Below are 14,290 nucleotides of genomic sequence, written 5' to 3'. Positions count from 1 at the left end.
GTACATACGGCGGCAGAAGTTCTTGACCTCCAGTTCCTCCCCTTGAAAGTTAAGTCCAATGTATTTACAGATGTTTGCCAACAGAGGCAAACCTCTTCTATGCCCCTTCTTCCATATAATGTGGCCTGACAGATGCTTCATAGGGGGGGGGCTGGGGTCAAGCGTAGGCTTTGCCCCCCCCCCCCCCCCCTCCTACCCCCTAATCAATCATCCGATTGCAAGGTGCCGTTGCCCTGCTCCAAGTGACCCTGCTTTTCTTTTGCAGACCCTTCCCCTGAAAGTCTAGTGGTGAAAGCCTCTACAAGGAGGTCTAATCCCATAACCTTGCCTACCACTACCCCCTTCCAGGAAATCTAAGCATGTGTAAACATTTCAGAAATAAGTATTTTCCTCTACCAGTCTGGCACACCAGCTGCTTGTTGGGACTTTATTCCCATGCCCTTTATGACTCGGTAGCGCAAGTCTTAACTGGTGTACCTGAAGTTCTGCAACCTGTTCTCACGAAGGCAATTTAAGACTATCAGTATGCTGCCAAGGTCATGATTCATTGTGGCTTGGACACCACCAGTGCCATTGGGTGGGCAATCAGCACCAGTCTTGCCATTTGCCTCCAGGCATGGCTACGATTGACTGGGTTCTCAGGCAGTCCATGTCCTGATGGATATGCCCTTCGACAGGACTTGCCTGTTTGGGGTTAAGACTGATTCTGCAGCAGTGTGTTTTAAAGAGAACGGCCAGTCCGCCAAACCTCGCCAAGTGCAACATTTCTGTGGCTCCTTTTGCGGAGCTGGTAGAGATGTTCCTTACTGCCAGCGTGTCCACTCTCAAAAAAGTAACTCAGTAATTTCGCTGTCGAGAGCTTGGTGCCTCCTGTGGCCAAATTCATTGGTCTGCTCAGTCTAACCCTCGCTCTGCAACCCCACCTGCCAAACTATTTTAGCATGTCCTTTCAACAGCACAGCCTGCCCAGTTTGAGATAAAATTCAACTAATCTTCCCAGATTTGCAGTCAATAAGATTAAACAGGTGGGTTCAACAGTTTTGTTGGAAGGGTGCCCGCATCGGAAGTAGAATGTGGATATTATTCCATTTCTTTCTGGTGTCCTAGAAAGATGGAGGCCTCTTGCTCCTTTTTTTTTTTTTCTTCTTTTTTTTGAGACCTACCCCCTCTCAACACTGACTTCCAGAAGGAGATATTCAAAATGCTCTTGAACCTCAAGACTAGATGATGATATTGGACCTACAGAACTGCTATTTCCATATACTACTTGTCGGCCTACCAGCACTACATTTAGTTTGTAGTGGGACAAAGGTGTTTTTGTTTTTTTGTACTCCCCTTTGGTCTCACCAGTGCACCTCAGGTGTTCGTGGTCGTGGTGGTGGTAGTAGTAGTAGCAGCACACCATCGGAAGTCAGGGGTGTGGCAGTCTTTGCCTACCTTGATGACTGGCTGTTGAAGGCGGGCTCGCCCCGTGAAGTCGTCAGCCACAACTAGACTATTACGAACTTCCTCTCATCCTTGGAGTTCACTATCAGTGTGCGGACGTCACACCTGACTTGTTCTCAGATGCTCCCTTTCAACTAAGCCATTCTTTACTCTGGTTGGTTTAGTCCTGTTTTCCCCAAAAAGTGTGTAGACATTCAGACTATGATCTTGATTTGTTTCAGTCTCGGTCCTGAATTTCAGAGAGGTTGACTTTGGGGCTACTGGTTGAGCATGCAAGGTGGCATATGTGGGCTATGCAGTGGGATCTGATGTTCCATTTGGCCCCACATAAAGGGGACCTCTCTGACAACATTCAGATTTCATAATAGACTTTGGAAGGCATGCAGTGGTGGGTGCTGGATAGTGATTGGGTCAGCAATAGATCCGTCTCTACCCCACCCATAGCTGAGAGTGTTGACAAAATGTTCTGGGCTGGGGCAGCCATCTAGGAGAGGTGGCGATCAGAGGCCTTTGGTCCCGGCATAGTCCCTGCTCCACATCAGTCTTCTGGTGTTGCAGGCCATTCATTTGGTGCTTAAAGCCTTTCTTCCACCCATCAAAAGGGAGGGTTTTTCAGGTCCTCATGGACAACATTATTGCCATGTGATATTTCAACAAACAGGACGGGATGGGGTCTCTGATACTAAGACAGGAGAAGCTGTGCCTCTGGAAATGACCTTTAGGGATTTTTCCTGGTGGTGCAGATTTTTGCAAAGTTTTTAAATAATTAGTTGGGCTACTCTGTCTCAGTTTGGGCAACCAAATCCAACCAGATGGCGGTCCTGGGGGCTAACTGGGTAAATTTTGACAGTTACCTGGCCACCTGAGCATTTTCCAGTCCAGTTCCAAACTTTACAGCATGACCGCCATAGACTTCAGTGCAGTGGTCTGGATGCTGGGGATACAGAATGAAAATATGGTCAAAGATGACCCGGTTGATGTGGGTGCCTTTGTAGTGATTCCTGGGTCCCCAGGTCGTGTGGGGCAAAATTGGCCACACACGTTGGGCTCCCATGAAGTCTTCTTTGAGACAGTAGAAGGCCAGCTGTTTCTGGGCTACTGGTCTCCAAACAAAGGGGCCACACCGAAATTCTTTAGTGGAGGCTAGTGTCCTTCTTAGGCGACCATTCTGGACTCTGGTGACACTCCGGGGTCTTGCTGACTCGGGTTCAACTTTTGACCATTGAGGATCGGTCTCTTGGGGTGTCTAACAGCAGTCAGTGGGGTTTCTTCCAGAGTGCCTACAAACTTGCAGGTTTGGGCTACTTCAGCTCTTTTGTCCCTAAAGTTGGTTCCAGGGGCTCAGCCAACTGACCCTTGGAGTCCCTGCTTTGGTCTGGGGCTACGGCATGACTTTTCCCTGAGCCAGGAGCCACAGGCACACTGTCCCAAAGTTGCTAGCCCAAGGTGCAGCAGGTGCAGTCCAGCAAACAGTGAAGCCTTTCTCCGAGCAGTCTAGGGGTCAGAAGGGCAGTCCTTCGGTCCTTGTTACAGTTCCAGATACCAGGTCCCCACCTTCTTGGTGAGGGGTTTCTGGCAATATGTGGCAGCTAACAATCCCAGAGTGCACTATTCTGACCACTCCCGAGATGCCTGCATCCTTTTTCCGGGTGTAAGAATCTTGGTTGCCCACCCTAGAGTTGTGACTACCTATGGGCTATAAGTCCACAGGAAAACCCGTTTGGGCACTGGTTTCCCCTCTCTGTCCCGGTCACCAGCCTGTCTACCTGAACAACGGGCACCCCCTCAGGAGTGTGATCTTCTCACCAAAGGAGGCTTCCCCTATGAAGCTCTCCTTTAGGACTAACATCCTAAGTGGCTTCCTCTGAAGGGGAAATAACGCCTCACCCTGCAGCAGGTCGCTGTTGTTCCTAAACTTGAAAGTTGTTCACACTACTTCACAAGTGGGCAGAAAGATGCCCATGTGAGGCTACTGGATCAGCTGTGCAATAGAGAGGCAACTTTCTAAAAGTGGCATTCCTTTGATAGTGACATTAAATTGGACTTGGGCATCAGGTGGACTTTAAAGCCATGGTTAAGTTGATACCTTACTGTAGGAAGTTGGCTCTGTATGTACTATTTCAAAGTAAGAAATAGCATGCACAGAGTCCAAGGGTTCCCCTTAGAGGTAAGATAGTGGCAAAAAGAGATAATTCTAATGCTCTGTTTTGTGGTAGTGTGGTAGAGCAGTAGGCTTATCAGAGGGTAGTGTTAAGCATTTGTTGTACACACGCAGGCAATAAATGAGGAACACACACTCAAAGACGATTCCAGGCCAATAGGTTTTTATATAGAAAAATATATTTTCTTAGTTTAAGAACCACAGGTTCAAGATTTACACGTAATACTTCAAATGAAAGGTATTTCACTCAGGTATCTTAGGAACTTTGAATCAACACAATATAATGTACAGTTTTAGCAAAAATGGCAATAAGCTATTTTAAAACTAGACATAGTGCAATTTTCAACAGTTCCTGGGGGAGGTAAGTTTTGGTTAGGTTTGCAGGTAAGTAAAACACCTACAGGGTTCAAAGTTGGGTCCAAGGTAGCCCACCGTTGGGGGTTCAGGGTAACCCCAAAGTTACCACACCAGCAGCTCAGGGCCGGTCAGGTGAAGAGGTCAAAGTGGTGCCCAAAACGCATAGGCTTCAATTGAGAAGGGGGTGCCCTGGTTCCAGTCTGCCAGCAGGTAAGTACCCGCAATTTCGGAAGGCAGACCAGGGGGGTTTTGTAGGGCGCCGGGGGGGGACACAATTTAGCACAAAAAGTACACCCTCAGTGGCACAGGGGCGGCCGGGTGCAGAGTGCAAACAGGTGTCGGGTTTGTAATAGGTTTCAATGGGGAGACCCAGTGGTCTTTTCAGCCACCACCTGGGCAAGGGAGAGGGCCACCTGGGGGGTCGCTCCTGCACTGGAGGTCGGACCCTTCAGGTCCTGGGGGCTGCGGGTGCAGTGTGTTTCCCAGGCGTCTGGTTCTTTGAAGCAGGCAGTCGCCGTCAGGGGGAGCCTCGGGATTCCCTCTGCAGGCGTCGCTGGGGGGTTCAGGGGGCTCAACTCTGGCTACTCACTGGGTCACAGTCGCCAGGGAGTCCTCCCTGTAGTGTTGGTTCTCTGCAGGTCGAGCCTGGGGCGTCGGATGCAGAGTGGAAAGTCTCACGCTTCCGGCGGGAAACGTGTGGTCTTTATAAGTTGCTTCTTTGTTGCAAAGTTGCAGTCTTTGTGGAACAGGGCTGTTGTCCTTGGGAGTTCTTGGTCCTTTTAGATGCAGGGTAGTCCTCTGAGGCTTCAGAGATCGCTGGACCCTGGGGGACGCGTCGCTGTTGCAGTTTTTCTTGAAGTGGGGAGGCAGGCCGGTAGGGCTGAGGCCAAAGCAGTTGGTGTCTCAGTCTTCTCTGCAGGGCTTCAGGTCAGCAGTCCTTCGTCTTCAGGTTGCAGGAATCTAGTTTCCTAGGTTGTGGGGAGCCCCTAAATACTGAATTTAGGGGTGTGTTTAGGTCTGGGAGGGCAGTAGCCAATGGCTACTGTCCTTGAGGGTGGCTACACCCTCTTTGTGCCTCCTCCCTTGGGGGGGGGGGGGGGGGGGGAGGGGTACATCCCTATTCCTATTGGGGGAATCCTCCAAAATCAAGATGGAGGATTTCTAAAGGCAGGGGTCACCTCAGCTCATGACACCTTAGGGGCTGTCCTGGCTGGTGGGTGACTCCTCCTTGTTTTTCTCATTATCTCCCCTGGACTTGCCACCAAAAGTGTGGGCTGTGTCCAGGGGGCGGGCATCTCCACTAGCTGGAGTGCCCTGGGGCATTGTAACACGAAGCCTGAGCCTTTGAGGCTCACTGCTAGGTGTTACAGTTCCTGCAAGGGGGGGGGTGTGAAGCACCTCCACCCAGAGCAGGCTTTTGTTTGTCCTCAGAGAGCACAAAGGCCCTCACCACATGGGGTCAGAAACTCGTCTCACAGCAGCAGGGTGGCACAGACCAGTCAGTCCTGCACTGAACAATTGGGTAAAATACAGGGGGCATCTCTAAGATGCCCTCTGTGTGCATTTTTTAATAAATCCAACACTGGCATCAGTGTGGGTTTATTATTCTGAGAAGTTTGATACCAAACTTCCCAGTATTCAGTGTAGCCATTATGGAGCTGTGGAGTTTGTTTTTGACAAACTCCCAGACCATATACTTAATAACGCCACACTGTACTTACAATGTCTAAGAATAGACTTAGACACTGTAGGGGCATACTGCTCATGCATCTATGCCCTCACCTGTGGTATAGTGCACCCTGCCTTAGGGCTGTAAGGCCTGCTAGAGGGGTGACTTAACTATGCCACAGGCTGCATTTTGTGTGCATGGCATCCTGAGGGGGATGCCATGTCGACTTTGCCTTTTTCTCACCACCAACACAAACAATCTGCAATGGCAGTGTGCATGTGTTACGTGAGGGGTCCCTGAGGGTGGGCTGCAGCACACCCTCAGGGACTTGTCTGTGGGGACTTACAAGGGACTTATCTGTGTGCCAGGGGTGTGCCAATTGTGGAAACAATGGTACATTTTAGGTGAAAGAACACTGGTGCTGGGGCCTGGTTAGCAGGGTCCCAGCACACTTCTTACTCAAGTCAGCATTAGTATCAGGCAAAACGTGGGGGGTATCTGCAACAGGGAGCCATTTCCTTACACTTACACTATCCAGTTAGTCCCATTCAGAAGTTAACCAAGCTGGGGGGCCAGTTGGTAACCCTGTACTGGCCAATGGGGCTACCATCGTTTCCAAAGGAAAACGGCAATTTAGAGGTGATGCTGCTAAGACATAAAAAATACATGTCCTGCCTAATAATATACAGCTTCCTGCCATAGGATTCTATAGGCCTTCTTTTGGGGAGCCTTACATATATTGTTAAGGGAAGTAGTGGTGTTGCCATTAGTTTGAATGGCAGTCAAACTAACAGTGTGACCACAGCTCTTCCAGTCTGCAGTGACCGGCTGGGAGCTATTTTGTGTTCTGTCACACATAGGGTGGCACAATCAGTGCTGCAACTCTAGGTGGACCCTCTGCTTTCCATGCCCTTGGTACCCTAGGTACCGTACACTAGGAACTTTTAAGTAAGTCTGCACTTGCAAGTTAGGTATAGCCAATTCGACAGTGCCTCACTGGCACTTCGGTCTTGTTAGCCATCCTTAGTGCAGTCTCAAAGTCGAAAAAAGGCATGGAGTCGACAAATGGTTGCAAAAAGTGATGGGAAATCTACAGCAAGTCTGTTTCTTTGCTCCTGAGGACTATTCAAAAGGTGAGATATCTGCAGCTAGTTAGTTTATCCAAAAAAGAGCGTTGATGAAGGTAGGTAACTTGTTCTCTTAAACACCAGTTTGCTGCCTTTCAGTGCCACCTAGTTGTCTCTAGAAGAACTGCAGCATAAATGAATATGTCAGCACCGATCGTGACAAGGCTACCTTAAACTAGAATTGGCAGTGCCAGCCGATCTCGCTTGTATATAAAGATAAGCGATACTTACTGACATTTCCAGTGTATATTTTAGGTACGGTCATAAAAATGAGCAGAGATGAGAGTTGATTTTGAAAAGATGTATGTAATTTTAAATCCGACGTTAGGAAGAACTGAGTTTTCAACCACACAGAGTGTAGAACAGTATTACTTTAAAGCTGAATGTGTTAGGATGAATGTAAAGATATTCTTGAAGTTTCTTTCCAGTAACTGAAGCAAATTAGACTCCTCTTTTATTGTCGAGATCCCTTTTATTGCTAGCGTAGGTGTTCCCGTAGCAGCATTCACCACTGGTGATCGAGTTGCATGTCATCGCACATGCTGCTTTTACATACGCTCAGCCTGGTATACATCATATCTCTTGGCCTTTTAATAAAAAACGCTTCCGGCATGTGTTTCAGCACTCAGGCATTTATTGGTCTTTTGTGGTCGGTAGGTTCATAAGAATGCTGTCTATATAGCTAGTCCGGGTTCAGGTGCAGTTACTGTTCCAGTCAGACTAAGAATTTATCACAGCCAGTCTGGCTGCATCTGATGCTGCAGCAGTCAACCACGTTTATTTATTGTTGGCCAGTTCCTACATTTTTGTAGCCAGTCTGAGTGGATGACATTTTCTCAGCTAATGCCGGCAAGCGTTTTAGCGATTGAGTTCAGGTGCCTGTCTTTATCATAGTCCTTCCAGGCACACTTAGTTTTTATGTCCAGTACAGGTTTATGCTGTAATACCTAGCTTCCGAAGCTGGAAGAGCCAGTCTGGTGGTGGATATTAGCTATTCCAGGAGCAAGTTCTAAAGCAGGTGGTAGGTGTGTTGCATTTTAGCTTGCTCATTCTTTTTCTATTGAGCTATTAACAATTTCTTTGCATGTATATTTGTAGGTATATCTGAAGAATTTTGATTGTGATATGGACATATTGCTCTTTTATTCCTAGGAGTACCTTGGCGTTTTAAATGAAGATCCAATTGACATCCAATTTAATCCATCGGGCTATCTCTTCCTAGCAAGTGAAAAAACTGCCCTTAAACTGGAGAAAAACGTTCAGATTCAGAGGTATAACGAGTTATCCAATGAATTGTTTTTCATGCGGTCTATTGTGTGATTTAGCATGTGTAAACCATCTACTACGGTTGAGCTGATAGGTTTAAAAGGAGGTCCACTTCTGTTATTCTTGCTTGGCAGATTGCAGTATCATGCTGTTAGTGAATGATATGATCATGTCATTCCCTAGCAGCTTAAGGCAGCGGGTCGTGGCAACACTTTAGAAAAGGTTAGTCAGTGACTGGCCTACATAAAGTCAACTTTCAAAAGATTTGCGAAGAAATGTGCATTTCTGGTCGATGTATTGAAACAATGTAGATGAATTATCATGCTATAGAAATGAATTAAATGATTTTTTTGTTGTTTCCAAGTTACTGTTATATTTTGTCTGAGGCTTACTCCATGCAGCAAAAAGACATATGTTGTTCATGAATGTTATTTTCTTACACATTATATTTTGAAGTCATTTATGATTCATTGGGATATTCTGTTCGAACAACATATGCTCTATGTTGGGAGAAAAATCGGAGTTCACTTCCAGTATGTAATAAATGGGTGATGTCTAAATCAAATTAGCATTATTTCTTGAGAAAATCAGGAGCTAGGGAACCATGTAAGGTGTGTACACCTTACTTGGGTGATTTGTAGTTTTGAATTATTTATTAATTCTTAAGCATATTTTGCACACAGTTGTGGCAAATCGTGAACACTGCATACACCATTCTAAATAGCAAAATTAGGGACACTTGAAGCAGTAATAGACATAATAGTTCCCTCCCCCCCCCCCCCCCCCCCCCCCAAAAAAAAAAAAAAAAACAATCAGGTAGTATGGTATCGCAAAAGCACAACCTTTGCTTATTGACCATCTCAAACTTCCGCAAAGTTCTGAACGTTGAGTGCCTCCTGTCCCATAATTACGCTGATCATCTCAGCCCACATATTGATATCTTACAGTGCTTTATCGTCTATCTTCTGTGCTGACCTCACACATTCTTATCTCTTCCGCCAGAGCCCACTCCACCCTTTCCATTCAACCCTTTTTCTCTCCCAATGGCCTAACTTGGGGTGCTTTTGTTTTGCCAACCTACTACTATTCGAGACTGAACAGCAAATATATATGGTATTTCTTATTTCTGATGGATACAACTACCTGTGGATTCCTCACTTATTGAATTCTCCCCTTGCGCCAGCTTTCAACGGAAATCTTCTTCCTAGCTTTCGCACGTCGACGTCACAATTACCCACGCGACACCGTCTGACGTCATACAGGCAATAAGAGGTCCTCGCCGACGTCCGTTCCCTTTTTTCCGTGCTTTCTAATGCCGGTTATTCTTCGAGGGAGCTACTGTTTCTACTCTGCGTAGTTACTGTTACTGTTTCTTTCTTCGAGAAAGAAAGCATGTCTCAAAGTCGGGTTTTAAGCCCTGCAATGAGTGCGGAGGCAAAATGTCGGTGACGGACCCACATATTGACTGTTTGTGGTGTCTCAGCTCCGACCACGACGTTGACAAATGTGACTCTTGTCAACGGATGAACCCGAAGGCGTTAGAGCGAGAGGCAAAACTCTTTTTGGCGAAATCCAAGAAGGAGAAGCGGCATCGACGCAAGTCATCTTCTCCGAAGTCCCATCGGCGTCATCGTGACTCCCAGTGTCTTCGTGAATCTCTGCGCCGGTCGAGTAGGGAGAGATCGCGTTCGAGGTCGCCTTCAGCTCTACGCCAAAAAACATGGGAAGTTAGCCCCACCATCTCGCCGCAGGTGCCTCTTGCATCACCAGCTTCGCTGACGTCGCCTTTGAATCCACCATCTGTGTTTGAGGTTCCTCAGCGTCAGGAGTTCTCACCGGCTTCTCAGACGCCGGGGCCAGCGCCGATGTCACCTCGAGCCCAGGCTCCACAGTATCTGGCTTTCCCGGCCCCAGTAGCCGACAGTTCCGCATTTTTAAATGCGATGTTTTCTATCTTTCAACAGATGGCTCCAGGTGGTGGACCGGCTGGCCCTTCGGGTCCATTGGCCTTCAATATGGGTGCTCCGGCTCCTTTACGACTGGCACCTTTCATGCCCTTCCTTCCGATGGGAGGTGTTGGCTCGGCACCGGTTCCTATGGCGTCAACTTCACAGCCGGTGACGCCAACTAGATCTGCTGGTCCGGCGCCAGAGCGTTCTCCTGTCCATCCTTTGCCTCATACGGCGCCAAAGAAGTCCCCAGTGCCGATGGATCCGCCGTCAGATGGATCCAAGGATCGGCGCCAGGCTTCGACGTCGGCTGACGCCCTGTCGACACCAAGAATTGAAGCCAGGTTGCATTCAAGAAGGCTTGCTCTTCGCCTTCTTGAGGAGCAGGAGTATCAGAAGCAGGCATTGGAGGAAGGAGAGATTGAGGAACCTCTGGGGGATCTCCAGGGTTTAGATACGGCAAGTGGTTTGGATACCTCTCCAGAATGGGACTTAACATCTCCTGGAGAATATACAGAGGAGGCTGCTTCATTCCACTCTGTAATAAAGCAGCTGATTTTTTGGACCTTTCCTTGCCGGTGTCTGAACCTAAGCCCAATATTTTAACTGAGGTTTTACAACCTGCTTAGACGGTTGCAGAGACACTTCTGCCCTTTAATGAGGCTCTGTTAGATCCAATTTTAGAGATCTGGAAGAAGCCGGTGTCATCTTCGGCAGTTAATAGATCGATGGCTCGCAGGCATAGAGTGGCTCCTGGGGACCCAGGCTCTTTGTCCAGGCACCCGACCCCAGAGAGCCTGGTGGTTCAGGCTTCATGTTCATCTCGAACTGCCCCAGGTTCTTTTCCGGGAGTGCCTTCAGACAGAGACTCAAAGAAAATGGATCAATCTTCCAAGAAGGCTTTCTCATCATGCAGCATGGCTTTAAAATCTACTAATGCCACATGCATTTTGGGGAGATACATCTACCCCCTAATGGATGAGATAAAGTTGTCCCATACTGAGGTGCCTCAGGAGGTGTTGAGTCTGGTCACCGATGCTCAAGCTGCGGCAACCCAAGTGATCCAGTCTAGGCTGGATACTACGGACTCTGTGGCCAGGGCTATGGGCACTGCTGTTGCTACCAGGAGGCAGGCCTGGCTTCGTTCCTCTGGTTTCTCATCGGATGTCCAGTCAGCCCTGCTGGACCTTCCCTTCGATGGGGATAAACTATTTGGATCCAAGGCGGACTCTGCCCTTGAGAGATTTAAGGAGAGTAGGGCCACAGCGAAGTCTTTAGGCTTGCAGGCCTCCTCTTCTGTTTCTTCGGGACACTTCAGAAGATTTAGGGGGTTTGGTTGTGGCTCATCCCCCTCCTTTCGGGGCAGATTTCAACAACAACCCGCCACTGCTCTCTCCTATAGATCGTACAGGGGGAGGGGTAGGGTCCGAACCAGGGGAGCCGCCCAGCAGCACTCTGCCTCTTCCTCTTCCTCTGGAGGGGTGCAGCATGGGAAGCAACCTTAGTCTTCCACCAATTCCTTCACATACCACTCCTGTAGGGGGGAGGTTATTGAACTTTCTCCGCAAGTGGGAGGATATAACATCAGACTCCTGGGTCACCAGCATTGTGGGGAAAGGCTATGCCCTTCCCTTTCGGGAGTTTCCTCCCCCCATCCCGCCCGCCCATCCTACTGTTCAGAAGAGCATCTCCTGTTACTAGAACAGGAGGTTCTAGTCCTCCTTTCAAAGGGTGCAGTGGAGTTGGTTCCAGAGCAGGAGAGGGGTCAGGGTTGTTACTCAAGATACTTCCTGATCCCCAAGAAGGATGGTCGGTTGAGGCCAATCCTGGACCTGAGGATGTTGAATTGGTTCCTCAAACAGGAAAAGTTCAAGATGCTGACCTTGGCTCAGGTGCTTTTGGCGTTGAACGAAGGAGATTGGATGGTGTCTGTCGACTTGCAGGATGCTTACTTTCACATCCCGATACTCAAGTTGCACAGGAAGTATCTCTGGTTTGTGGTGGGATCGCAGCACTATCAGTTTGCGGCCCTCCCGTTTGGTCTTACTTCAGCACCTCAAGTCTTCATAAAGGTGATGGCGGTGGTTGCAGCAGAGGTCAGAAGGAAGGGGATAGCGGTATTTCCTTACCTGGACGATTAGTTGATCAAAGCCAAGTCTCTGGAGCTCGTGCTGCGTCACCTGCAGTTGACAACCCAGTTGTTGTTCGACCTGGGTTTTTCTGTGAACGTGCCCAAATCTCACCTGGAGCCCTCTCAGCGCCTCCTGTTCATAGGGGCAGTACTGGATACAACATTGAATCGCGCCTTTCCTCCGCCTCAGCGGATTCAGGACATTCAGGCGTTGGTTCCAACGTTTCAAAGTGGAGCAGTCATTCCAGTCCTCAAGGTCCTACGTCTGCTCGGTCTGTTTGCTTCTTGCATTCTGTTGGTCACTCACCCTCGCTGGCACATGAGGGCTCTTCAGTGGTGCCCCCGAAAGCAGTGGTCTCAACACAAAGGAGATCTCGAGGGATCGGTAAAGATCTCCAGGGACGCTGCAGTGGATCTAAGATGGTGGGTTGCAGACGGCAATCTTTCTCAAGGAAGGCCGTTCTCGCAACCTCCGCCAGTGACCACAGTGATAACGGATGCTTCCAATCTAGGGTGGGGAGCTCATCTGGGGGGACCTGGAGGTCAAAGGTCATTGGTCTCCAGTGGAACAGATGTTTCACATAAATCTGTTGGAGTTGCGGGCAATACGTCTGGCTCTCAAGGCCTTTCTCCCTTCCCTTAGCGGTCAGTCGGTTCAGACGGACAATACTACTGCGATGTGGTATATAAACAAACAGGTAGGAGAAGGGTTGTACCTTCTCTGCAGAGAAGCTCTGCGACTATGGTCCTGGGCAAGGGACCATCGGATTTGCTTGGTAGCAAACCATCTGGCTGGAGTCTTGTGCGTGCGGAAAGTCTGTCGGCACTTCTCGAACAATCACGAGTGGCGTCTTCACCCAGATCTAGTCCGACAGATCTTCCAGATGTGGGGAATCCCTCGGGTAGATCTTTTTGCCACTCGGGAGAACTCACACTGCCCGTTGTTCTGCAGCCTCCAGTATCTGGTGCAAGGAACGTTGGGGGATGCGTTTCAGATGTCCTGGTGCGACCAGTTGCTTTACGCGTTCCCCCCCCCCCCCCCCTACCTTTGATTCCTCGGGTTCTGAGGAAAATTCGCCAAGACCGTGCCCAAGTCATCTTAATAGCTCTGGATTGGCCAAGGAGGGTATGGTATTCAGATCTTCTCCAACTCTCTCTGTGCCCCCCGCTCCATCTCCCTCTCAGGGCAGACCTTCTCTCACAATTGCAGGTTTTACACCCCCACCTCCAGAGCCTGCACCTTCATACCTGGAGATTGAACGGGGCAACCTGAGTTCCTTTTCTCTCCCACCTGAGGTAGTGGATGTTATCTTAGCGGCCAGGCGACACTCCACCAAATCTATCTACGCTAGCAGGTGGGCTAAATTTGTGTGTTGGTGTGCAGAAAGACAAATTTATCCCTTACGTGCCCACTTATCAGATGTCTTGTCTTTTGCATTGTCCCTGGCACAGAGGGGTTGTGTAGTGGCTACAGTCAAGGGCTATTTATCGGCCCCGTCAGCCTTTCTGTGTCTTCCAGACCAACCTTCTTTATTTAAATCTCCTTTGGTATTAAGATTTTTAAAAGGCCTCATTAATAAGTTTCCTCCCACTCCTTTCATTATGCCTCAGTGGGATTTGAACCTAGTCTTAACGTTTCTTATGTGTTCACCATTTGAGCCCATGCATTCTTGTCCCATAAGGTTATTGGTGTTAAAGACTGTTTTCCTTGTTGCGATCACTTCTGCTAGAAGAGTGAGTGAGCTGCAGGTTCTTTCTGTTAAGCCCCCGTATACATCCTTCTATATAGATAAGGTGGTGTTGAGGACCAAGGCTGCTTTCTTGCCGAAGGTTGTTTCACCCTTCCATATGAGTCAGACTATTATTCTCTCCTCTTTTTATCCTCCACCTCATCCTTCTAAAGAGGAAGAAAGACTACATCGTTTGGACCCGAGAAGAGCGCTGAGCTTCTTAATAGACAGAAAAGAGTTTAGATTGGAGGATCAACTCTTCATCGGGTACGTGGGAAAGAGGAGAGGAAGGGCAGTCCACAAGAGAACACTCTCCAGGTGGGTCATTCTTTGCATTAAGTTGTGTTATTCTCTGGCAAAGAAAGAACCCCCTGATGGAATAAGAGCTCATTCCACCAGAGCTAAGTCGACCTCTTCGTCCTTGGCTAGGGGTGTTCCTGTGGTTGACATCTGA

General features: G+C 48.6%; 1 protein-coding gene across 7 annotated transcripts in view; it reads left to right on the top strand.

Moving 5' to 3' along the window:
• Positions 1-14,290, top strand: part of FOXRED1 (FAD dependent oxidoreductase domain containing 1) — a 942,813-nt gene that overhangs the window by 174,984 nt on the left and 753,539 nt on the right. For all 7 annotated transcript variants that reach the window (XR_011201503.1, XR_011201504.1, XM_069224511.1 and 4 more), the window contains one exon: positions 7,913-8,031. Coding sequence is in view for 5 of the 7 variants with exons in the window: in XM_069224511.1 (XP_069080612.1) it covers positions 7,913-8,031 (119 nt within the window). In the remaining 2 variants the exon portion in view is untranslated. The remainder of the gene's footprint in view (positions 1-7,912; positions 8,032-14,290) is intronic.

Source organism: Pleurodeles waltl, chromosome 3_1 (genome assembly GCF_031143425.1).
Source record: "Pleurodeles waltl isolate 20211129_DDA chromosome 3_1, aPleWal1.hap1.20221129, whole genome shotgun sequence".
In the NCBI taxonomy this organism is placed as follows: domain Eukaryota; kingdom Metazoa; phylum Chordata; class Amphibia; order Caudata; family Salamandridae; genus Pleurodeles; species Pleurodeles waltl.
The sequence above is the reverse complement of the archived record's forward strand: the minus strand, read 5'-3'. Positions and strand labels throughout refer to the sequence as shown.